At 47.4% G+C, this 24,338-nt stretch overlaps 2 protein-coding genes across 4 annotated transcripts in view; one reads left to right on the forward strand and one right to left on the reverse strand.

Moving 5' to 3' along the window:
* LOC120947281 (uncharacterized) overlaps nt 1-17,097 on the reverse strand; it is a 119,737-nt gene extending 102,640 nt beyond the window's left edge. Inside the window, exons 1-3 of one of the 3 annotated variants that reach the window (XM_040362477.2) lie at nt 16,995-17,097; nt 15,223-15,805; nt 13,577-13,661 (exon numbers count right to left, since the gene is read on the reverse strand). In XM_040362477.2, coding sequence (XP_040218411.2) covers nt 13,577-13,661; nt 15,223-15,232 — 95 coding nt within the window. In that variant the 5' untranslated portion in view covers nt 15,233-15,805; nt 16,995-17,097. The remainder of the gene's footprint in view (nt 1-13,576; nt 13,662-15,222; nt 15,806-16,994) is intronic. The other 2 variants (XM_040362479.2, XM_049606959.1) reach the window with 2 other exon arrangements.
* A 352-nt stretch (nt 17,098-17,449) lies between these two features.
* On the forward strand, nt 17,450-23,788 carry LOC120953952 (U1 small nuclear ribonucleoprotein 70 kDa). Its single transcript, XM_040374408.2, has 6 exons — nt 17,450-17,801; nt 17,870-18,052; nt 18,134-18,278; nt 21,752-22,006; nt 22,094-22,486; nt 22,786-23,788. The coding sequence occupies exons 1-6, from the start codon at nt 17,658-17,660 to the stop codon at nt 22,968-22,970; spliced, it is 1,305 nt and encodes a 434-aa protein (XP_040230342.2). The 5' UTR covers nt 17,450-17,657; the 3' UTR covers nt 22,971-23,788.
* The last annotated feature ends 550 nt before the right edge of the window (nt 23,789-24,338 follow it).

Here is a 24,338-nt window from a genome sequence, read left to right on the forward strand (position 1 = left end):
GAATTAATTGTACACCACCATTGATGGATGTGCGCAGACTGGCGGAAGGAAGCAAAAGGAATGGTTATTTCGTCTCATTGGCGTTATTACATCAAAAATCGATTTTGCCCCACCGTTTTGGTGTCCTTTTTCGCTGGTAGGGAGGTGAGCGCGCACCCCTTCAAGCCGTTTGCAGCAAAAGTGCAGGAATTTTAGTTTAGATTGTGAAGCTAATTGAATTTAACATTAATTGATTTAATTTTGTGATTCCATAACACACACCCATGCACGAATAATTAAACACGTTGGTCGGTGATTTCAAACGATGGCAAATTAAAATGCAACAGCAACGAACAACCCAGACAGATAGCAGTACCTCATCACTGGCAAAAGCAATGAAGTCCAATAAGAGGTAAGAGTACATAGTAGTGATGGGTAAAGTTGGCAAAAAACGGGAGTCGACTCCGATCCGACTCCGATAAATTCGGAATCGACTCCGGAAGATAGGTCCGCATTGCATTATTCGGAGTCGTCCGGAGTCCTCGGAGTTTTTCAGTGTTATCCGGATTGACTCTGGGCGACTCTGGGCGACTCCGGGCGACTCCGGACGACTCTGGGCGACTCCGGACGACTCCGAACGACTCCGGGCGACTCCGGGCGACTCCGGGCGACTCCGGACGACTCCAGGCGACTCCGGACGACTACGGACGACTCCATCTCCATGCGGATCTACTGGTTCCATTTTACCGGAGTCGGAATCGGACTAACAATAGTCGGAGTCGGATCGGAGTCGTGGGTGCGCTCCAAAGAGCACATTACTAGCACATAGCATATGTGATATGAATAAGAGTTATTTTTATGCTAAATTTTTAAAACGAATTTCACAAATTTAACGCGTACTCAGATACATACTTAAGAATTGCAGAAGACCCAAACCTCACTGTTTTTAAGACTGTCGTTCTGCGCCGGTCTAGGACGACCACTCAGAATTGGGATTTAGTATCTTCAAATAAATTAAACACTAAAAAGCTGTAATGTTAGAGTGGATTTGAAGATTATAGACGAAATTTTGAGGCTGTGCGGAATTCGAATCGAATTCGTAGAAGGTTTGCTCTAGAAAAGTGAGTTATAAAGAGGTTTGAGCGATTAAAATTGAATGAATAAGAAAATATTAAATGCCAAAAATGCTTTAAGTGTCCGTAGTTTGAAGCAATACGGTATTTGTCATTTAGAACTCTCAACAGCTGAAAAGAAAACCATAAAATGCATTGCAAAATGTGCAAATTTAAGCAGTAAATTGAATGATCTTAAAACGGTCATTAATGAGACCTACGGATGATCTCATGTAGGTAAATAGTCGTAAAATGATCCGGATTTTGTAAATGAAGAAGACAATTACCGTAGATAATAGCTGTAATAATGGTCATGGAAATGTCAATAATGCCTTTAACAGCTAAAAAGAACTCGAAATCCACACTGGTTCCGTCCCTCACGCATTATGCCTAATCGCTGCAGTTAGCGCGGAGGTTAATCGAGGTTCAATTTTAACTCAAACTCTAACTAGCTCTAAGGATGCAGAAATCAACACGACTCATTACTACGCTTTTGGTCATTCTTTTCCCAACCCCTACTCCCCTACCTTACTCCAAAATAATACACACAAAAAGCACCAAAACTAAACGAAAACAAATCGCTTCTCGTTCGAGCTCGCATCCGTTAACATGTTGTGTACGCACGCTGCCCGCTCATTTGCATTTCGGAAACATGCAACAAATGAGCCATCATTAGTCGCTGGTTGCAATTATTTGCGCGACCTACAACACTGCAACACTTCCTCCTCCTGTCCAGAGAGAGAGAGCACAAAGTGCTCGAATCGAATCGCTCAAAGCTTGCTCCATGAGGAAAGCCAAAAAAGCGCGCCCCATTCCAGGCCACCGCGAGACCGTGTACCACCGGCGACAGCTGAACGTGCGGTGTTGTGAGCGACATGGCGGTCGGGGCTGCGACGAACGCTCCCCGATAAAGAAGAAAATAACACGAAACACACGATGATGTGTGTTGTAATCCATCCGATCTGTCCGACAGCACACACCTATAACATCTGCGTGCCGTCGAGAGGGCTTGGGTTTTACGGGTCCTTTCTCCTCTTCCCCTACCGTTGCTTCTTCTCCTGCGTACTCGAATCCCCGGGCCAGGGAGTATTCTTCTGCCAGGGTCCTTGTTTCCCACTTTCGGGCTTCTCACCTTCCGACCGAGCGGGCAAAGCCAATCCGTTTTAAACAATCGCTGTCCTTCTCTTTCCTCTCTAAACTCTAGCTCGCTCTTTCTCTGCAACTCTCAAGCTTGTTTGTGTTTGAAATTTTAAATGCATTACGAACTGGCATATCATCATACAACAATTTCAAATAACTTTTTTTCCTTCCTTCCCTTTCTTCCTTTCTCCTCTGTACTGTCTATTCAAATGTGTGTGTGAGTGTTTAGGGCTAATATCTAGTACGTACGTACGCACGCTTGGGTGTGTGTGTTTCTATGTATGTATGTGTGAGCTTAGGTCCCACAGGACCGTCGAGATTCGGTACAGCGCCGCATCCGCTCGAAACAACCAGGCTTGGCTTGGTTTGGTCTGCTCGCCCTACCCTTCATTACTGTTCATTTTTGGGCCCTTCTTTCCGTCCAGAGGTTTTCGGAGGTCTCAACACAACTGGGTGTACAGTACCACCATGCCGGTGTGATCTCGGCAACATCCCGACACACGCCACAACTGGAGGCACTCACTCCGACTTCGGCTTTTCCAGGAAAAAGGACACCGAGCCAGGGTGAGCAGCAGTGAGACACCGTGATTGCTCTCTCGCACTCACTGAGCGCCGTGGTCGCGCTCTGATGCATCGCAGCAAATGCGCTTCTACATCTCGTTATGCAGCAGGAAGACAGCACAGAAAAAGAAGAAAAAGAAGACAGCAGAAAAAAACACGGACAGATGTTTGAATCGAAATGACATTTACGGCAACAAATCGACAGCGACAGCCGGAAGTTGGATGACACATGAAATAGATTACACCGAGGTGCATCGTACGCTTCCCAGCGTACTTCGTGTGGAAGCTGCGCTTCGGGAGGAAGTTTGTATGTTTTTTTGCTGTTGATGTTCCCAACAATTATGGGCTTGCTGTCACCAGCGCTGTTAGGCGTAGAACAGGGCATGAAGCAGTTTTGGTCTAGAAATTCAAATAGAACTCAGCGGATGAAACCTAACTAGTAAAAATTCAGACTTTTTGGACGTGAACGTCTTCAACTCAACAGCTCGGATTATAATTTACAAGTTCATTGTATTTTACTTCGGTAATGAAATTGGTCAATATAACAATATCCTTCTGTTCACGGCATAATTGGAAAAGGAACTGATTAGATTAAAAATAGATATCAGAGCACGAACTATCTTAACTTCTGCCGATGATCTTCCGAGGACCAGCAAGGCAGCCAGATGACTGATTGAAACAGCTAGTTTCCTATCAGATTTAGCTGTATTCTCTATCACGTTCGCTGTCCCTTCACGCTCTTACCTCTTAGCAAAGGGTTTCAGAAGAACCCAATGGTGTGTATGTGCATTAGCTTACCTTTCGCGATGAAAGATTGAGCGCAAGAGTTAATTGAAACTAATACAGCACGTATTACACACGTCGAAGAACGACCATATCGAAGCAGGGAAAGTGCGCTGCTGAACTTGCATAAAACGAGCTGCTTGCCCGGAAAGCTGATTAGCTGCAATCGATAAATTGTCATTCTATATATTGCCAATCAGCTGCGCATGTTTGCAATGTTCTAATCATACATTAAAAAAGAGAGAAAGAGGATCGTTTCCTTGTTTGACTGCTGCTCAAACAACTTTAAACAGAACCCCTTCATTCTTTTTTTTTGGCACCGTGCGTACGGTAAGGCAAAAGCATAACACACCCAACCCGTGTCCTTTCGGACCTTTTTCCCCCTTTTTTTTTTGGGTACAAACTGCAGATGCAGCGTAGTGATGGTGGTGGTGGTGCAAGCGCGCACATCTGTTACCATATTGAAAGGATGATCAATTTCTCATTTTTGCCGGCTGATTGGGAGTGCGCCTTTTCCCATCCACATGTTCGCCAAACGGCCAAAAACCGATCCCATATGTGGGCGTGTAGGGTGTACGGCTATGTGTGTGTGTGTGTAGTAGGGTAGGGTGGACACAGCCCGGTGAGCGACGTACTGGTACGCTTCGACTTTCAGTGACACACACACACCGCACGCACCCGCACCGATTGTCATCAAACCGCATCATCCGCAAGCGGAGAGTTGCAATGATGGATGAGTGCAGCGTGCTTGCTCCCTGTCCTGGTACAGCAGTGGCGTTTTGCAAACGACCGATTTTTCTCCGTACTCCGAGGGCAGAAGGAAACGCCGTACGACTCAACCTGCGAAAAACGAGAGGGCGCGCACCCTGCGCCAGTGATCATTAATTTTCATTTCAAACCATTAATTGGCAGCATCGCTTATTTTCCGTTAAATTGTTCCAACCAACAGCAAACCGATTGACGTGCTGAATGGGGGAAAGGGAAGCAAACGAAGCATTCAAACACGGGCAAGCACACGATTTGATTGAATCGTTGGCCGCATTCGCTACGGGACAGTTTACCGAATAACAAACACGGTAAAGATAACGATGGGAAAGGTGAAAATAATGTGAACTTGGTAGAGTATAAGCTTGCCCCTGTGGGATTACCATCGTAGTGTAATTCGGAGGCCGGAGTTAACTTACAAGCTCGTACTGGGTTCAATACTCTTGAGAGAAACGCTTTGATCAGTTCATTTGATGACCACAACTGCACCAGAACTAACCAAGCTCACAACAACACCATTAAATGCGCGCACAGGAAGGTAATTTGAACCTCAAGTAAAGGTTCAGATTTCTCTTCAAAAAGAGAGTATATTAGGACGACGAATCGTTCAATTGCTTTTGGCCATCATCATCGGTGTTGAAGGTTTTTGGAAACAAAGCATTGGAGGGCACGTGCCCTATACAATAAGATCGTTGACCTGTTTTTCTCTATCATGTGTGACCCACGAACGAAGACGTTCCCCCAAACAGAAACGTAAACACACTCACAGATGGCTACCTCATCATATCAGTGAGCAGGATTCAAGGTGCTTACAAGCGACAGGTGTGTGCGGCTGTAGTGTGTATACACTAATCAAAGATCCAAGAAAGCATGCGGCAAAGTATAGCATACGCTACCGAAAACGAGGAAAACGAACGCCACTGTCCCTTTTATTTGATGGTAAAAAGATACACATTTCCCCGCCTCATTACCAAGAGCGAACATTCGGACATTACACACAAGGAGTGTGACTGTAATCTGCCTTTTTCTTTTAATCCCACATCAACACACCTTAACTAACATGTTTCGCTCTTCGCGATCGTGATCGCAATTGGTTCGGCGCCATCTGTACAACAACACTCGAGGGGTCCGAGGCTCCAGGACGTTAGGATATTAATAGTGTATTCCCCTCAAATACGTTGCCAACTGAACGGGAACAGCGACATGTCTCTAAAGGTGGCTTAAGATCGAATCGATAACACTTCCTCAGTCGTTCGGTTTAACTGTCGAAAGGAATCGGAAGCCCGAAAAAAAGCGTTGTCCACGAGGGGAGCAAAATTATTAACGGCAAAAGGTGGACTCACTGCCAGGATGAACACGCTCTACCAAGGCGTTCGCTTCCCTGTCTAATCAATAAACAGTAGGGTAGGACAAATTTTTGATCCTTCCCCCGCCCTTGGAGATATCATGCCTATCGAAGCAAAACACATTTCTACTCTCGCTAAATTGATCAAATTTACGAGACGTCAGCGCCGGGGCAAAGCGCTGGCTGCTGCTAGAGAAGGAGAATGTTCTCGATCATTAACTATCACTAATAAAGTGCATCAAACGACCGATAAATTAGCAGACGGAACTAATGGGGTGTTTGAGAGTGTCCTGGAAAGGTATTAGAGGTATTAGAGTTGTTGAGGAAGCGAGCAGGCAAGGGAAATGTTTACTAAAAGAGACATTAGTGAAGAAATGTCTAAACCGAATGATGCAATTTGCTCCAAAATTCTTTCAAAAAGGATTCTTCGACAAAAAATAAACAACTGATGACTGATGTTTTTGACAGCGCTTTGTCCATTTGTCATAAAAACACAAAAATGCATCTCTTTCCGCACACTTCTTACACGCTTTTCATTCCAATCCTCCTCCTTCTGTTCGCCATTTGGTAGCGAAAGCTTTCACGCATTGCAGCCGGTCGTAAGGAGCAAATAAACAACACATAAAAATGAAAATGAACACACCCGCTGCGCTCGTTACCAGAAACAAACCTCCCCCCCCCCCCCCCCCAAAAAGCGCCCAAACTAAAGCAAAACAAAATAACTTCTTTACCACATGACTAAGCGCAGCAGGGCTCGCCACCACGGCTGCAAATGCACACACACGACGGAATGCACAAATTCCGTCAACGCTCCCCCCCCCCTTTCGCTCTACACTCTCCTTTCTTCATTAGAAAGCTGAGCAAACCCCTGAAACGGGAAGAATAAAATTCTTTCCACTTTTACGATGCCGTTTTTATGTTTGTAATTCCATCCCATTATACACACATAATTTTCGGACAATTTTATACACCACACAGACGACGGACACAACGACCTGAGGGTGTTCCTCCAGGTGCACCCTTCCCCCCCCCCCCCCCCTTTCACCCGTCTGTACGTTTTACAACTCGAAATTACCGTTCCGAGTGCTGCGCGCGGCTTCTTTTCCGCGCCCCGCCCTCCCCTCCTGTGGCTGCTGGCGCAATTTTGGGGTGCATTTCTTGTGCTTCCTTCGTGCTGTGAGCGCACACACATACCGTTTGCTGCCGATAGCCTCCCCCCCACCCCCTTTCCCCCTTTTTTGTCCTGTGTATGTGACGGAATGCATTTTAACAGCGAGCAGGCAGCAGGATCAGCGGTGCATTAATGACACCGCGCCGCAGCCATCACCATCCGCCGTCTTTGCCGTGCACCACACAGAGGTAAAGGAACGAGGGGCATTTTTAATTTTATTATTCAAAATAAATTAAAGCCAATAATTGGAAAAGCCCATTGGCTGCCGGTGAACGGCTGTTTGGGGGGGGGGGGGGGGGGGGGATAAAAGGAATGACGGTGCGCCGCACCAAAAGGAGGCAAACCTTTTGGGGGGGAATAATGAAGAAAAAAGAAACCGGCAGCATTATGGCGTGTCCCATAATGGCCTAAAAAAAGCTAAATTTTCACCAAAAATCTATCAACATATGGTGCACATATGAGTGGTAGGGAGTGGTTGGTAAGACACTAACAAGCATCATTAACAGGGTCGATTGTTTTACGAGCAAGATTCATACATTCGCACCATCGACAAAGACGTTCATTCGTAGTGCGACTCTCGCAAGCAATTAGATGCTTATTAATACACACTGTTTGCTGTATTGTAGTTACATTATGCACGACAAAATGTTAAAAAGTATTAATTTTAATAATGCACACAGCTCCGATACGATCAAGGCTGGTTTATCTGCACGCTAAAATTGAGCTTAAGTGTGAGTTTTAAAACTGATTTCAAACGAGAAAGCATCGAAATTCACCATCGTGCCTTAATAATTCGCATTTCATAAAGATCAGCTTTTTGTCTACAAATTCGAGACAAACAAGAGAAAATAATGAAGTCACATTCAGTGATCAAGAGAATAGTGATGGGGAAAATTAAATTTTCGTCGAAATCGATTCCGGCTAGCTTCAAAGTGTTCTGGAATCGATTCTGGAATCGGCTTCGGAATCGGAGCCGGTTTCGGCATCTCCGTAAGAATACGCGTTTGGGTCCAATGATCTTCTATTTGGCATAAACGTCCTACGGGAACATGCCCGGCCTCTAAAGTCTTTATTCACGCGGACGGGCACAGTCTGTCCATGCTACGGTGGGATGGTCCATATGCGGGTTGAACCTATGACGGACATTCTGTTAAGTCGTACGAATTGACGACTCTACAATCGGACCGTCCCTGTACAATGGACGTGTCCCTGTCAATACTACGTATTGAAAGCCACAAAGAATCCTAATTCACTTGTAAACGATCCATTCTCACGGAGATTCCCGGACTGATTTCGCTTCTGAAATTTCTTCTCGTAGTTCTTCAATTCTGATTCTCATTCCGGAGCTAATTCCAATCCTGGAGTCAACTCTGATTCCGTTACCGGAGCAAATTGCGATTCGCAGGTCAATTCCGATTCCTGAGCCGACTCCAATTCCGGATTCAACTCGGATTTAACTCTACAGTCGGCTTCGGAATCGGCTCCGGAATTGATTCTGAACATGGAATCGGAATCGAGGAGGTCCGATTCCGAGCTCCCACCACTACAAGAGAACGTGACGTCAATGATATTTAACGATATTTAATATTTAAGTAAAATAACCATCCAAAATGAAGCTAAAATGAAAATAAATACTATTTTCCAACGAATTGCAACATTTTCTACCACCAAGCTGGACATTCAAAACGTATATTGTTCGCTTTTTACCGGCAATATTTAAATTTCCCCCCTCTTGGATTGAACTAACTGTTTATTTAAATAAAAGTATTTAATGTGCTTTAAATGTTTTCAACTTTTACTGAAATAATTCATCATTAGGTGTATAACACTCCACAATTTGATGAAAAAAATGTGAAACATGTTTTTAAAAATTTAAAATAATTTCTCGTTCACTTTCGCTCCATCACTAAATGTACCTTCTTCAAGTAATGCAATTACTTCAAGCACGCTAATTAATTTAAACCTAACCCTCTCTTGATGCACTCCTAGCAACCTCGCGCGCTTGACCTTCCGACCAGTGCAAGATTTCTAATTAAAATGTGATCATTTTCTGGCCGGACATTGCCACACAAAACCACCCAACCCGCGCGCGGGATAAGCCCGTGCGCGCCCCGGTGTTATCGAGGAAATAAATCGTAATATAATGAAGTTTTGATTTACAGTGACCCGAGTGACCGAGTGTGTGCGTGTGTGTGTGTGTGTGTGTGTGTTTATTGCGTACGCACAATTGTAAAATCGTTCCTGTGCGTTCCATCAAACCGCCGAGGACGAGTGAGAAACAGGATATTAACCCTACCGCGCACATTAACACATTACCTAGCAGTGTGTGTGTATGCGTCGGACAAACGCAAAACGGGTTCAGGATCAGACGGCACCACCACCACCAGGGGCCGCAATCGCAATTAACAGCACCAATGTGGCCGTTCTACCACCACTCACTGTTACACCAGTTGTCGCAGAGAAAGGGGTTCCTTCACCTTCATCCCTTAGCTAAAGCAAACCCCCCTGCGCCCTGGTCGTTTGTGTGCGGGCTAGCTAACTCCAAATAAATTCGATTATAATTATGCCTCTTTGCTGGAGGTCTACCCGAAAAAAAGAGCCACACACACACATATGCAGTCGCTGCAGGATGATTTCGATTGCACCGTTCCGGATCCTTTGCAAGTCCCTCTGTCAGCTGGTTGGACGTACGATCGGACGCACGTCGCCGAAACGTGCAGATACTGCCTTTGAAGGACCAATTGAAAAGATGAGAATGGCCATCGAGCACACACACACACGAACAGAGTTTGGATGGCTCAGAAGGACCCTTTACCCCTTTTTTTTGCCGGCCAGACAGACGTTGCAAAACGGCCACAAAACTCGTTCAATGTGCGCGAGGAGCAGCAGCAGCAGCTTCCACCGGCGGCCTCTTAAACCCGCAACCTGGTGCGCAATCCCCGAAAGGGTTTTAACCCTTTCTGGAACACATACGTACGTACACACACGCAGGCATAACACAAGCTTTTTGCACAATTTGGAGTAAAGTTTTGCAGCATGCTCGTGCATACCCGTGGGGTTTAGTTTTGATGTCCGCTGCACGCGCGGAATTCAGGATTCAGCCCGTTGCCCTGAATCTGTTCCAACCTAGTCGGCAATTTTTGCCAACCGGAACAGACAAAAGGATACATATACGCACGCATCTCCCTCTCTCTCTCTCTCTCCTTCTCTGCGACACAAAACACATCCTGTCGAGAGGGGGTGCGGGTAAACTGGGACCGGTGAGGAGGTCGAAAAACGTGTTCACCCCTTTTTCGCATGCACTTTTCACTGCATCTCCCAGGCGAGAGGGAGAGATGAAAAAAGGAGTAAAAAGAGAGAGAGAGACAGTTTGTCTAAAAACCAAAGAAGAGAGACGCGGCAGCAACTGCTTTGCATCTATCTCACCACCCAACAAATGGGTGTTGGGTGCATGCAGCACCAGACCCCTCCTCCCCTCTCGAGCCATTCCCCCATTGCCCCTAAAGCCTGTCTGATGGCTTGTCTGTTCCATCCTCCCTTCCGATGCACCCTTTTTGTCGCTACCCCATTCGGATTGTCACATACAAACGCACACACACACACACACGGTGCCGTTTCGCCCCAGCTCCTGGACAGTGACGTTCATTAGGTGTGTGTGTATGTGTGTGTGACCCTCGGGGAGAGCGGGCGAGCGGTGTGTCACTGTGACATCGCCGGCGCGCTCGCGCGTACATTGCATGCGTGCAAGGAGGCAACGGAAAGGGGCCACATTTTAAGTAACCTGGCGCAAACACACACACACACGACTGCAGCAGCGGCAGCATGCAAAAAAAAAGAGAAAGAACCGCACGCAGGGAAAGAAATGAAACGCGCCAGACACATTGAAGTAGGTCGGGAACTCGTCGAAAGCCGAGACGAGACCATCGTCCGTCGACCTCGTCGTCTGGTTTTGCAGCCGCGCGCACCCGCCACACCACCGTTCCGCGGCGTCGCACACGGGACGAAGGGTTACCGCCGGTGCAGTATGTGTGTCTGTGTGTGTGTATAGGGGTTTGCACACACACGCTTCGTCTTGCAGCGATGTAGCCTGCTCCTTCTCAGCCCGTGTTTTGTCACCAATTTCACGCCCCATCTCCAGCAAGCCCCGCTGGATCCTTTGGGGCCAGTGGCGAGCAGGCTAGAAAGCGGCACTCTCACCGAAAGGGTGGTGGGTTTGCACTTTTCCTTATCGGTTCCGTTTCCCACCACCGGTCTGCGTATGTGTGTGTGTCTCGACACTGTTCGTCGTTTTGTTCGTCGGCCTCCTTATGCGCAAGCATACGCACTACATTGTTGCAAGTTGCGCGCGCGCGCCCGTCGTACAGACCATGGCATAATTGTGCGATATTCGATACCGTCTCTATGATGTGTGTGTGTGTGTGTTCCGATGGCAGTCCGCCCTGTCCGAACCGCACTGCTCACCACTGCAAGGAAATGGAGAGGTGGTTAGGAACGTTTTTATGCTTTTAAAACTACAAGGAACATGAAACAAACGATATTGAACAATTCGACGGGCTTCTTTTCGTGGGCAAGCTTTACCTTAATTAGGTTTAACAAACACACACTCTTGTGCTGTCTCGCGTTTGTGTTTTGATAGACCTTAACAATTTCTTACTTTTCAAGCAGCAGTCAAATGCTCGAATCGAATCATCCACCTCAGCCATCAATAGTCGGACGCACTAACAAAATGCAAAAAAAAACGCACACAATCGTGCGTACATAATAAAACACGCGCGGCCCGAAAATAGATTGCAAAACAAATGCGAAAAAATTAGTTTTAAGCGCGCGCGCGCGCGCGGCCCAAACACTTCGGGGCTGGGTGGTGGTGGTGGGGCGTGCTGCGCGTCTAGACAGAGTTTCGGGCGCGCAACGCCGGTGTGCTAAAATTATGTTCGAATTTTGTGCTCGTGTGTGTGTGTAAATACACACACACACACGGGCACACAGTCAATGAAGACGAGACGGGCGAGAGAGAGAAAAAAACAAGACGACCGTTGAGAAAGAACAAGCGCCGAAGCCACAAGAAGCAGCAAATCAGTCTCATCAGACAGAGTTTGCCAAAAAGTGTGTTGTGGCTAAAAATATAAATATAACAAAAACAAAATCAACACACACACACATACTCACTGAAAGCCAAAGAAAACGTTCAAAGCCTTCAAAAACGGCAAAACCGCAACAGACAAACAGCTCACACCGACGCACCACCCGCTGCGCGTTTTAGAAAAGGCGCGAATTGCAACAAAAAAAAAGTGCACAATCTTCTCTCCTTCCAATCCCCCCTTCTTCCCCACAGGGGGAGCAAGCTGCACATCAAACACGATCGAGCGAAATGCAATCGGGTTTTGTATGGTTGCGGATGCCGGCACCCGTCGTAAATCTTCGTACGCTCGCCGCATCGCCTGTCTTTCGCAGCTCGATATCATTCAAGTGGGCCCCGCGACTTGTTTGATTTTTACTATACAAAAAGCGAAAGCAGAACTGCTTTACATATATTTTGAACATACAAGTTTCTTCATCATATAGCAACAAAATGTGTTGCAAAACTTTCAAATAAGCAACGCATCTTCGCTTCCCGGCAACAAAATCGGTACCGCACTGTAGATTATATTGGCGCGAATGCAGCAAGAAGATGCACGCAAAATGGACTGGCGAAAATTCAATCCGTCGCACGGTCGAATTATAATTATATATATATGTATAAACCCGACCCGTCTCTCCAGTACCGGCGCTGCGTACGAAAAACGTGGCGCATTGCCGGCGCAACAGCATCTTAAAGGCAGTGCTGCTGCTGCTGCTGCTACTCCGGTTGCACATGCACACTGAGAAAAGAAGAGCACACCCAGACACACACACACATATGCAACAACGCCACGTCTAGACAACGCTCGTCGCTCCTTCGGTCGCGGCAAATTGGGAATCGCTTCCGGTCTGTGTTGAAGGTCTGCCCGCTCCACACGTTCGCTTCGTTCTGCGCTCCGCTGCACGCATTCCCCCAGTGTAGGACACACATTTTAGCACGGTACATCGTTCCAGCGTTCCGGGACGGGGGAGGGGGGGGATGGCTGGCCGGCCGGTGCCGCCGGGGATATGTGTCGCTCCGTATGGCGAATGTTGCCATTGCACTGCGCTTTAATTGCACTGCTCTTTGGGCTGCACACCGTGTGTATCTTTGCTTGCCAGCCATCAGCAGCATCTTTAAGGCGCTTCATGTTGAGGTAGTCAAAACGGCCGACGTCGCATTTCTGATTCGCATAATGTATACGGCCAGCCCAGCAGACCGACCACACTCGGTCGGTGCAACATTGTTAGCGCGGTTTTGCGCATCGTTTCCAATGTACGGAGGCCGGTGCGGCTGGTGCACTACTTTCTTCTTGGTGCCCTCTCGCTTGCTTCGTTGTTTACGCGCCGTGCGCGATTTTGAAACCTCGGTGACCTCGGTTTGGTTTTTTTGGGGGGGAAGTTGACTCCACGGCTTAAGCAAGAGTAGAAAACTATTCTGTGCAATGTGCGTATGCTACGCGCATTATTCATCACTTTTAAAATAATAATATTAAAATAAATTAAATGCTTAAAAATTAATTTCTGTGTGTAGAACCGAACCAAATCAATACTGAAAACCGGAACAGTTGAAAATCATTTTTATCGCACCATAGAGCTAGCGGAACATTCAAACCCACATACCTTGCATGTTTTTCCTTGGCAGTAGCAATCTTCTTCAGGGAATTAACTGGATCATTCTCGTTGAACAATTCACCGAAATTTGGAGCTGTAAACACACAAAAAGAAGGAAAATTTTGCATTAAACATTAGAATGGCAAACTGTGGGGAAATAGGCAAGTACAGCATCAGGTGGTGAATTAGTGGTGAAATTTTAAGCTGGGTTGATGTCTTGGCTTTCACCACCGGCCCCGTCGAGCCGCCGTACGAGCGAGCACATTTTACTTTCGCTTCCCCATGGTGCACACTAGCGCCAGCGTGCATACGAGCGGCGGTTTTTGTAAACTGCTCAATGGTGTGCGTGTGTGGGGCGAATCCAACAGATGGCGCTTTGATCGGTGTTTAATTTTGCGGTTTGTTTCAAAACCATTTCTTTTCGATTGTTTGAATATTTGTTGCTGTTCGCTTAATTGTTTACCTATCTTGCATTGGGATAAAGTAAGCTAAATATGGACAAGTACAAGTTTCAAGAAAACGAGCCAATATGGATCATTTTTCATCACAAACAAAAAAAAAACAAATTTCCGCGTAAATCCCAATCACAGAAATCCCAACACACGCTGGAATGCATCACGTAAGGTTTTATCTGCTTTTCATCGATAAAATTCCAGATAAGCGTATCAACCGCTTACCAAACAACTTTTCCACTCAAGCATATTGCCTCAGCACACCGTTGTAATCTTTACATTCTGACTCAGCTGTACATTCAAACGTTCGATTTTGTTCTAAATCTTTAAACCACACTTTTTCCAAACTCTTGCAAGCTTGCACACTAGCAGCAACGCAAAGCTAGCTAGTTTACCAGCTTCATTTGCACAAAGCAAGTAACATAATCTCCGTCTCGGTGTTAACGGTTCTTCTGATCCATGCTGCCGATACGCAACATCGAACACACCGAACCAGCATATATCGGGGGTACGTATCGCACACTCCCGGGCAAAAGCACAACCTACCAGCAGCGATGGTGTTAGTAGTGGCGGTGGCGGCAGCGGCTGTAATCGTTGTTACAGCGTACGCCGCTACCCTCGCCTTCCGTACCAAGCTGCTGCTGCTGCTGTTGCTGCTGGTGTGTAGATTTGGTGCGAGTTTAAAACCACTCCTCCTATCGCGCTTATCATTCCACACCCGGTGGCTCCCGGTGCCGGCAGCTTGCCGCTGCCGGTTCCTCCCGACCGTACTATGGCGTGCCATTCGCGTGTGTGTGTGTGTGTGTGTGTGTGCTACTGGACTTTTTGCTTGCCTGCGTACTCTCGCGCACGGCTAGATTTGGACTGTTTCCGTGCACAGGTTGCACACGCACCAAAATAACAAAAAAAAAAAAACTTATCAGCCTTTGCCCTATCTTTTTCTTACGCCCTTACGGGGGACACATCATGATTACAACAGTCCGATTAGTAAGACTAAAATATCGTACATCCCATTATCGTGACTTTCGCTCCAACGCTCGTCCGTGGTGATGCTGAGTTCGTCAGGTAAATCGATTCATTCCGATGTTCAATGATTGAAGGACTTTGCGCGCCAAGAAAAGTGTGCCAGCGACGGACATCAAACAGCAAACCCTGTGGCAAAAGTGCAGCAATTCAATTGCGCCGTTTAAACGTTACACTTACCGAAAAACATTTTCTCTGCCGCGGCACGGAAGCGGACCCGCTTGCCGTCAATGTTTGTGGCTGGAACACGGACAGATCACACTGGGACGGGGGACGGATGGGGACGCTTTCTGTGACTTCCCGCACCGCTTGCTGCTGGGGCATTCAAACAAGGTGCCGGGCGGGGGGAAAGGGTTCGCTTCCCAATACAGCTGCACGGCGCACCGTTACAGTAACTTTCAAGCTGTAGCACCACACTTGTTCAGGGTTCGTGCTCTCAACCTAGTCACACAGCACAATCAGTTTTCACAAAGCACAGATCGCAAATAGAGAAAAGAAAAAAACGCACACTCACTCACTACGAAACAACGACTACCGGGGTTTAGGGGTGGGGTTGAGAGCACGTAGAAATACACTTTTTTCACGAGCGCACCAAACACGGAAGGACGAAGAAAGGATTGCGGGAATTCGAACGGGCACCGGCGTCGTGTACGGCACACACATCTAAACACTGCCACACAGAGGGGGAGCGAGAGGAAGAGAGAGAGAGCACGCGTTACCCAGAGTGTTCGGTGTGTGCGATGATGTACACACAACAGATTACCTAAAATCGAAAAGAAATTCATTGAATATACAGGGACGTACTAGTAGGGGGGAAGCGAGGGACATTAAAAACTGCCTGCTAAGAGTGTCAAAATTAGGCTGCAAAAGAAGCTGCGCCAAGCGCCACAAGGGCATGGGTATGGGCTCCTTGGATTGCTGCCTGCCGTCTTTGCCGGTGTGCGCCAGGAAAACGTAGAAGAAGAAGGAAACAAATACGCAAAAAAAACACTATGGAGACCTGTCATTGCTTGGAATTTGCTTCACTAAAACGGCATCGGGGCTTGATTGGTAAGGGGCAGTGGCGTGGAAGGGGGGATGCAATATCTGCTGATAGCGCGACAAATGTAAGCTCTGCTCGCAATAGATAAGATCGCAACAACGACGACGACGACGACATGTCCGCACACACGCAAGAAGGGCTCCTAATATTTTGTCCACTGTTTGCCACCAAGAACGGATAACTCGTTCTTCACTGGCGCTGCTGCTGCTGGCATGTGTGTGTCCGTGCTTGAATGTTTCTTTGTTTCTTCGCACTGTGCACTGGGGGGGGCACGCACTCTCTCGGCTGCCAAAGCAAAATGGCTATCACAGACGGGACGGGCCAGCAGCAGCAGAATTGGTGTGTGCACCCGCGCTCGTTCGTTCGCTCGCGCACACACACACACAATCCGCCCTCCGTTTCCGCGCTTGCTGTACGCACCCAACCACCACCACCACCACTACTACTATTTCACAATGCACACAACACTTCCGTGCGTGCGTGCGTGCGTCCATTGACCGTGTGGAAAGCGACTGCGGGAGGGGGAAGCTCCTGTGTCGAAGGAATTACGCGAAAGAGAGTGGGAGGGAAAACACGGCACAACAAAACACTGCTGCTTCTGTTTTCTACTACGCCACCACGCACTTCTTCGCAAGGGCTCCAGCAGCAGCACCAGCTCGCTGTGCGTGTATGTGTTTGTGTGTATGTAGGTACGGGCGAGGAACACAGCACACGATTACGTGCACCGTGTCCGTGTGGCGAGGCAGCCGCGAGGTTTGTTTATTTGTCGCTTGCCTGTGCCTGCCCCTTTGCTGCACGCAGGTCACTGCACCGAATTGCAGCAGCGGGTGTGCAGCCACACACACACACACGCACCAAGCTGCACACGGAAGTGTTGAAAGTGTCCGGGGGTGATAGCGCGTAATTTTACCTCACATCCAAAAACGACCGAGATGCGTATTCGCGTTTTCTTCTCGCTTTAAAGGGCACACACAAACACTGGCACACATACACACGTTTTGTGACAGGAGGGCTGCTTGCTTTTGGCTGACAGCAGGCGTGACGGGCCGCGAGGGTGCAATACTTTTCACCGGGCTGTGACAACGCTTCCACACGAAACCTTTTCTGCGAAATTCGCTAGCGGAACTTAATTTTGAAAAAAGGGTCGCTAGTTAAACTGCTTATTTTTATATAAAGTTGTGTTACTGACACTGGGCAGAAAATGTGCCGAGAAAGAAACAGTGTGACCGCCAACGATTGGACTACATTTTCACGAGACACATTTTCTTGCACACCGCAACGGTTCGTTTGAAAGTTGAAGCGTTTCGGCAAGCGTTCCATTCACAATTGACATTTCCGCTGTCAGTTCAGCAAAGTGATATGCTTCTTCTTCTTCTCGTTCACGCCATTGTACCCGTACGATGCAGTGTGCGTGTGGCTGCTGAAGAGAAAATAAGGCTTTTCCCAGTGCACGGAAAATTGTGTTTCCAATGTTCTAAAACAGTGTTGAGCACGTTTAGCGTACGGCAACAACGAGTTCGAAAGTCTGCCCCATCAATTGGGTGGAAAAGTTGAGTGAAAAAAGCGGTCCACAATGACGCAGTATTTACCCCCGAACTTGCTTGCCCTTTTCGCACCCCGCGACCCCATCCCGTACCTTCCGCCGCCCGACAAGCTGCCCCACGAGAAGAAGTCGCAGGGCTACCTGGGGGTGGGAGCGTTTCTCGACTGTTTTGAGGTAAGTTGCAGGGCGTAGAGGTGGACATCGAATGTCAATGTAAACAAACCTTCCACACACACACACAGGATCCGAAAGATACGCCACCGCCGACGCGCGTCGAAACCCGCGAGGAGCGTGTGGAAAGGCGTCGCAGGGAGCGGGCGGAACAGGTCGCCTACAAGCTCGAGCGGGAGATTGCCACCTGGGATCCGAACCAGCTGCTGGAAGCGACGGAGGATCCCTTCAAAACACTGTTCGTCGCTCGGATTGTAGGTAGAGGCCAAATAGGCCAATTCCGACGGGGCCACAAGGCAGCGTCACGCTCATGCTTTCACTTTACCCCTTTGCAGAACTATGACACCTCGGAATCGAAGCTGCGGAGAGAATTTGAAATTTACGGTAACATTAAGAAGATTATCATGATCAACGACAAGGACACGGGCAAGCCGCGCGGATACGCCTTTATTGAGTATGAACATGAACGAGACATGCATGGTAAGTACCGGGAGCTGAATACTATAGAACCACGGTTGCCCCTCCCCCTGCTCTGGCTGGAAACAGCTGGGTCCAAGGGTGGCGTCGTGATTCCATCCATCCCAAAACGACCTTTTCCTTCCGCGCGATCTAGCATACACGCGATCGGTGTGTAAATAATCACCCTCCCCGTAGGTTAACTGCCATCTGCACGACCTCTATTGTGCGTCCGTTTCCCCCCTCCTCTCTTTTTTATGCGGGAAACCACTATCGATAGTGTGTACCCGTTCTACCGATAACTTGGTGGTCTCTTGTGGTGTGGTATGGGCTGCTAGCCTCAACCACTCTTCTGCGAGGTGATTTAGAGACAGTTTGAATTTAGTTTCCACTACAAAAGGATTGCATGCCCTGCTGTGGTATGATTTGAAAGGGTGTGCCCAAAAACCCACCGGAATGTCATGGGAGCAAGCAACGTAAGAAAGGTTTGAGTCGAACACAAAATCTAACACGATACTTTTGCTTGAGTTACCATTTTTTCATTGTAGATTTCGCTCTGGCGGAACTCTTACAACTTTGCAAGAAAAGCAAACACGCAAATTATCGGTACTCTGTTTCGAGAGGTAATGCGCCTGGGTGATTGCGGTCGGTAGGTTTGTATGTGTAGTAGGTTCCAAAGCGAGTGTGGTAAGAAATGATATAAAATAGCAAATTCCCAGTCGGTCACTACATAGTTTCTGGTTCCAAAACAAAAAAAAAAAACAAGCAAACCTTTTCATCCATACAGCAGCAGAACACGTGAAGCGATGCTTTACTTGCGCGATAGTGTAGCTCTCTTCGGGTCTGTCCGACATAGTGACAGGCAGTGCTGCAAAATGTCATGAGAATCTCGTGATAATCACCACCGAAAACAATGAACATATCCGTGGTAGCTTGATGGTCATTGTTGATACCCGTGCGAGTGCTTGAGTCAAACCAGATTCTCTTACTGACAAGCTGAGCTTAATGCCGGCGCAAGCATAACATGATTTTTTTCGTGGCCGTGAACAGTGCTGCCAAATGCCACTGCTTCAGTCACCAACACTCATGACTGAAACGAAGCTCAAATCAGCTCACGTATACGGCTGAGATGATCAGAGGTGATACTCAAACAGTTGGTGGATCAATCATATACAATTTGTTTAGCACCCAACTCTTGGTCACTCACTTGGTCATGACATTTTCAGTCGGTGATAATCACTGACATTTTTGGAATACATGCACTCCCCGATATACGCTGTTAATGCGAACCGGAGGCAATAGAGTATCTCGAACATTAGCATGAGTCGAATTTCGAGATTTTCAGTGAAATTATAACGCATTTTCGTTGCTTGAAGTCGTAGGCTTTAGCCACTACGTTAGTTGTTTGTTAAAGTAGAGCTCGTGACGCTGACATTATTTTGTTTCAGTAGGAATTTGTCATGAATATGTCAGTGCAGAATTGATTACAGTAAAAAAGTCATGACAAAAAGACTGACCAAGCGTTGGTTGCTAAAATGTCACCAAGCAAGTATTGGTTCCACAAACTGTTTGAGCATCTCCTTTGATTATCACAATTGAGTACGTAACGCTGACATTTATTTTGTTTCAATCAGAATTTTGTATGACATTAACAGCGTCGTTTTGCGGCACTGGTGACTGGTGAAAAGTGCAGCATTTGCAAACGATCTTGTCGATAGTTTTGCTTATTTTGCAAGCAAAATGTGTTGAATAATCGCTGATCTATGTTTGGTTCAGTGGATAGTTTTTGTGCATTTTGCCGGAACGGCAAATGCACTCACTTTGGAGCTCCTTTTGGAGCTTACCGGAATGACGTCAGGCTTTGAGATTGCAATTTTGCACCCAATGTGAATATATAATGATTTGATGCTTCGTATAAATGCATACACTTTCTATCGCAAAACAAACAAAACAAAATCCGCCACCCCGGAACGGAAACGCTTCGTACACGCCACAAAATAAAAAACCGTGTAAGTATTCGCAAACGGTAAGCTGATTGTGATATACTGGTGTTCAAACGATAGTAAGCTCTGGGGACCTATGCTGTATGTTGTAAGTTAGAAGCAAACGAAACGTGTAAGTCCTTTCTTTAAATCTTGCTATTTGCATTCGGGTGTGTTTGTTGGCGATCCGGAAGGCTGTCTGCTGTTTGCTGCTGCTGTTATGGTTAGTGTAAAGGATAAAAGAAATAAGTATGGGTTAGTATGTTTGCCGTAAACTGGAGGTGTAAACGATGTATGGTAACAAAAAGTACTTTTAAAAACAAAAAAAAAACAAGCTACAATACATTACTAAAATCATCTGGATACAGGAACCAGTTTCAAACACTTTCCGGCAGCATAACCGAAAAGGCAACGGTTATGCTTGCCACAAAAGGGTTCATTATACCATGATACCGCGCAGCCCCGCCGCCCGGTGGTTAGTAGGTACACCACGCGGTCATACCATTTGTTTGTGTGTTTTTTTTAAAACGTCTGTTAGCGGTGGTACGCCTTCGTCCTTCCCACCCTCTACTCACACGTTCCGACGCCGCTGCGTAAAAAAATGCACACGCGTGGACGGACACATATAAGGAAGGGATAATTTTCGGACCGTTTGTTTTCTGCGCAAATTTTGGCAACCTTTTTTCCCTACTCCCCTTACGTAAGTATGGTGCGCACAATGCAGGTAAATGGTACAGCAAAACTAAACTGACTGATTGAGAAGAGGTGCGATAAAACAAAAAACGAACATTTTGGTAGTTGAGACTTTCCTTTAGTGGCTGTTGCCGTCCCCAAAGTTTATGGTAATCGCTATAAGTTCTTCGCGCGGGTAGGTATCGCCTAAAAGTTGAACCTTGATTGCAAAGATGATTGCGGTGAAAGTGATTCATTGTTTAGTTAGGAGGTTTTCATGAACGCCCAGAACTCTGTAAGAACATTTCCTCTCCTACGATGTATCTGCTTCTGTTAGGAACGCTAGTAAAACCGTGTGTGTGTACATCGACGAATCTCACACCTGTTGTGTTATATTGTATGAACTTGTCCTTTCGTGAAAATCGCCAGAAAGTGCAGTTGCCATCTCTCGTAACATTGATCCTCCCCGTCCAAACAAAAAAACTCATATACCTTCGCTTCGTGTGTCGTTGTGCGCGGCATGTCGACTGTCGGTAAAAAAAAAAACACACACACAAAACCCGGGAAAGTGTTGTTGGCCCGGGGGCTCCCGCGTGCCGACGTGTGTTCTCGATCTTCGATTTGTACTATTTTCTGTTTTCTTTTGACTCTCTTTTTCCCGCCCTGTCGCCTATTGTCACTGTGTGTCACTGTGTGTCATAACTCCCCCCCTCCCTCTGCTCTACGCGCGTTGTACAATCGAATGTGTATGAAAATGTATTGAACGATAAAACACCCCCCCACCCACTTCCTCGGTTCTGCAATGCCATCATCTCGTCACGGGCGTAACACACACACAAACAGCGGCCTACAAACATGCGGATGGTAAGAAAATAGACGGTAAGCGCGTACTGGTGGACGTGGAGCGGGCCCGCACAGTGAAGGGATGGCTGCCGAGGCGTTTGGGCGGCGGGCTGGGTGGTACGCGGCGCGGTGGACCGGACGTTAACATCAAGCACTCTGGCCGGGAGGACAATGAGCGCGAGCGGGAGCGGTACCGGCTTGAGCGCGAACGGGAGGATCGCGATCGTCGGGAACGGGATCGACCAGAGAATAATCGTAAGTGACGCAATGGAGCTTTTCCCTTAAGACCTTAATAGACACACTAATCCTTACGTCTTCTTCTTCCTCCTCCTCGTTCCACAGGGTTCGAGCGCCGAAGATCTCGTTCTCGTGATCGTGATCGGCGTCACCGCAGCCGGTCGAAGGATCGCAGCAGGCGAAGGCGTAGCCGCGAGCGCGAAGTGGACGATCGTGGCGATCGGTGGGAGAAGGAGCGGGACCGGGAGCGTGATCGCAGCCGGGACCGGGACAAGGATCGCAAGCGCAAGCGTAGCCGTTCGCGGGATCGCGATCGGGCGGAGAAAAGCCGCCACAACAAGCGGGGCGACCGTGATCGGGGCGAGCGCGATCGTGGTGAACGCGGTGGTGGTGGTGGTGGTGGTGGCGGCGCATCCGGCAACGGTGGAGCGGAGCGTAAGGAGCGCAAACCGGAGTTCCGGGAAGGGGAGATCAAGATCAAGGAGGAACCGATCGATGGTAAGTGTAGGGGGTTTATGTCCATTGTCCATGCAACACGATCCGTGGCAGTTCCTGTGATGATCATAAGGGGTGCTGCTGCGTTGATCCCCATGCGGACGTTGCTAGAGCAGTGCTTAGGCACTTAAGCGAATCTTCAGGGCTATCAGTTGTGAAGCGGTTAACTGCTTGGTAGTATCTAATTTTCGTACATTTTTCTCAGCGGGCATGAAAAATGCTTCATTAATGTTAAAAATTGTTCCAACATTGCACAAACACTAATGTTAACTTTTTACTATTCTCTCTCTCTGTCTCACCAGATTATCCCGACTACAGTGCCCAGTACTCACAGTACCAGTCGCAGGTTAAGTATGAGGACGGGGAGGAAGAAAAGTATCGCCCGAACGAACCTCCTCCACATCTGCGAGCGGATAATGGACGCGGCTACGTTACCGGGAATGGTGACGATGACGACGGCGACTATGACGATGGCCAGGGCTACTAGCGGGGCTGTAACAGTGTGTATGGTGAGAACGAACCAGTTCCGGTTTCTCGCTGGTGATTGTCCGTCGAGACGCGCCTTTCTGATGCAGCTTCCAGCTTACACACACACACACGAAACGGGAAGGGAGGTGACATGCAGAAACGAATTGTGCAGTTTTTTGTAGGTTTAAACGTTCTTAGGTCGTAATCATTTCTTCTCCTGCAAACCGTGGCGGTGTGGAGATATGCTTCGTGCACAATACAAGCAGTGCTACGCGGCGTGTTCTACACTATAATCTTTAAATGTACTTTACACTGGGTTGGCGAAACGGCGTGGTCAAAGAATTGCTTAAAAATCGCGGGCGCTCATTATGTCCGGGCCCGAGCTTAGTGCTACCAGGTATTCCAATTTGCGAGGTAAGGTAAGGTCACTTTCTCCGTTCAGGTTGTACGAACATCGGTATACCAGTTGTTTGCCCGCCGTGCGTAAGAGGGTTCTCTCGGTGTAAGTTGAAATTGTTTTATATGTGTGCATTTAATGTGGTAAGGGGTGGGGTAAATTGAGGAGCATACAATGTGCACCTTCTTGATATGCATCGCGTGTAACACACATTGGTTGAGCGAATTCTAAAACGACTGCACCCAACCTAACAATATAGCTCCAGCAAATCGTGTCCAAATGCCAAACAGTAAGCGCAATTAATCGCACACTCCACGTCGGCTCTTAAATGCAATAGTTTCCAAACAAACCACGGTTATGGGCGAGACACATCACGGCCGAATTTTCTTGTAGCACTGTGTTTGGATAGGTAAATAAAGCTAGAAGTAAAGAAAAAACAACGAGGTAAACCAAATGTTTCATATTGTATTACAGTTGAACACTTTTTGAAAGAACTCAAAACATACTTACTGTTCTTTAGTTACTTTATTACCATGCGACAGATCTTGGAGAAGATGACAGAATACATACATAACAAGTACCATCTATTAATTGATTTCAAAGCCGCATATGATAGCTGCTTAGCCTGGGTAAAGCTGTACGACGCAATGAGCTCATTTGAATTCCTGGCAAAACTGATAAGGCTAGTTAGAATGACTTGTCAGGTGATGGTGGATGAAAAACTCTCAGAGCCTTTTGCTACCACCGAATGTCTACGCTAGGGAGAAAGGGCACGCTTGTCTCGTATTCAACTTGGCGCTTGATAGCGAAGAGACTTCGAGAATAAGTCAACCCAGTTTCTGGTATACGCTGATGATATAGACATCATTGGCCTGCGGCTCTCCTATGTAGTTGAAGCCTATCAATGGATCGAGCAGGTGGCAGAGATCCTCGGATTGCAGATAAACGAGGCAAAGACCAAAGTGATGGTGGCAACATCAGCGGCCCTCC

The sequence above is a fragment of the Anopheles coluzzii genome, chromosome 2 (genome assembly GCF_943734685.1).
Source record: "Anopheles coluzzii chromosome 2, AcolN3, whole genome shotgun sequence".
Lineage (NCBI taxonomy): Eukaryota > Metazoa > Arthropoda > Insecta > Diptera > Culicidae > Anopheles > Anopheles coluzzii.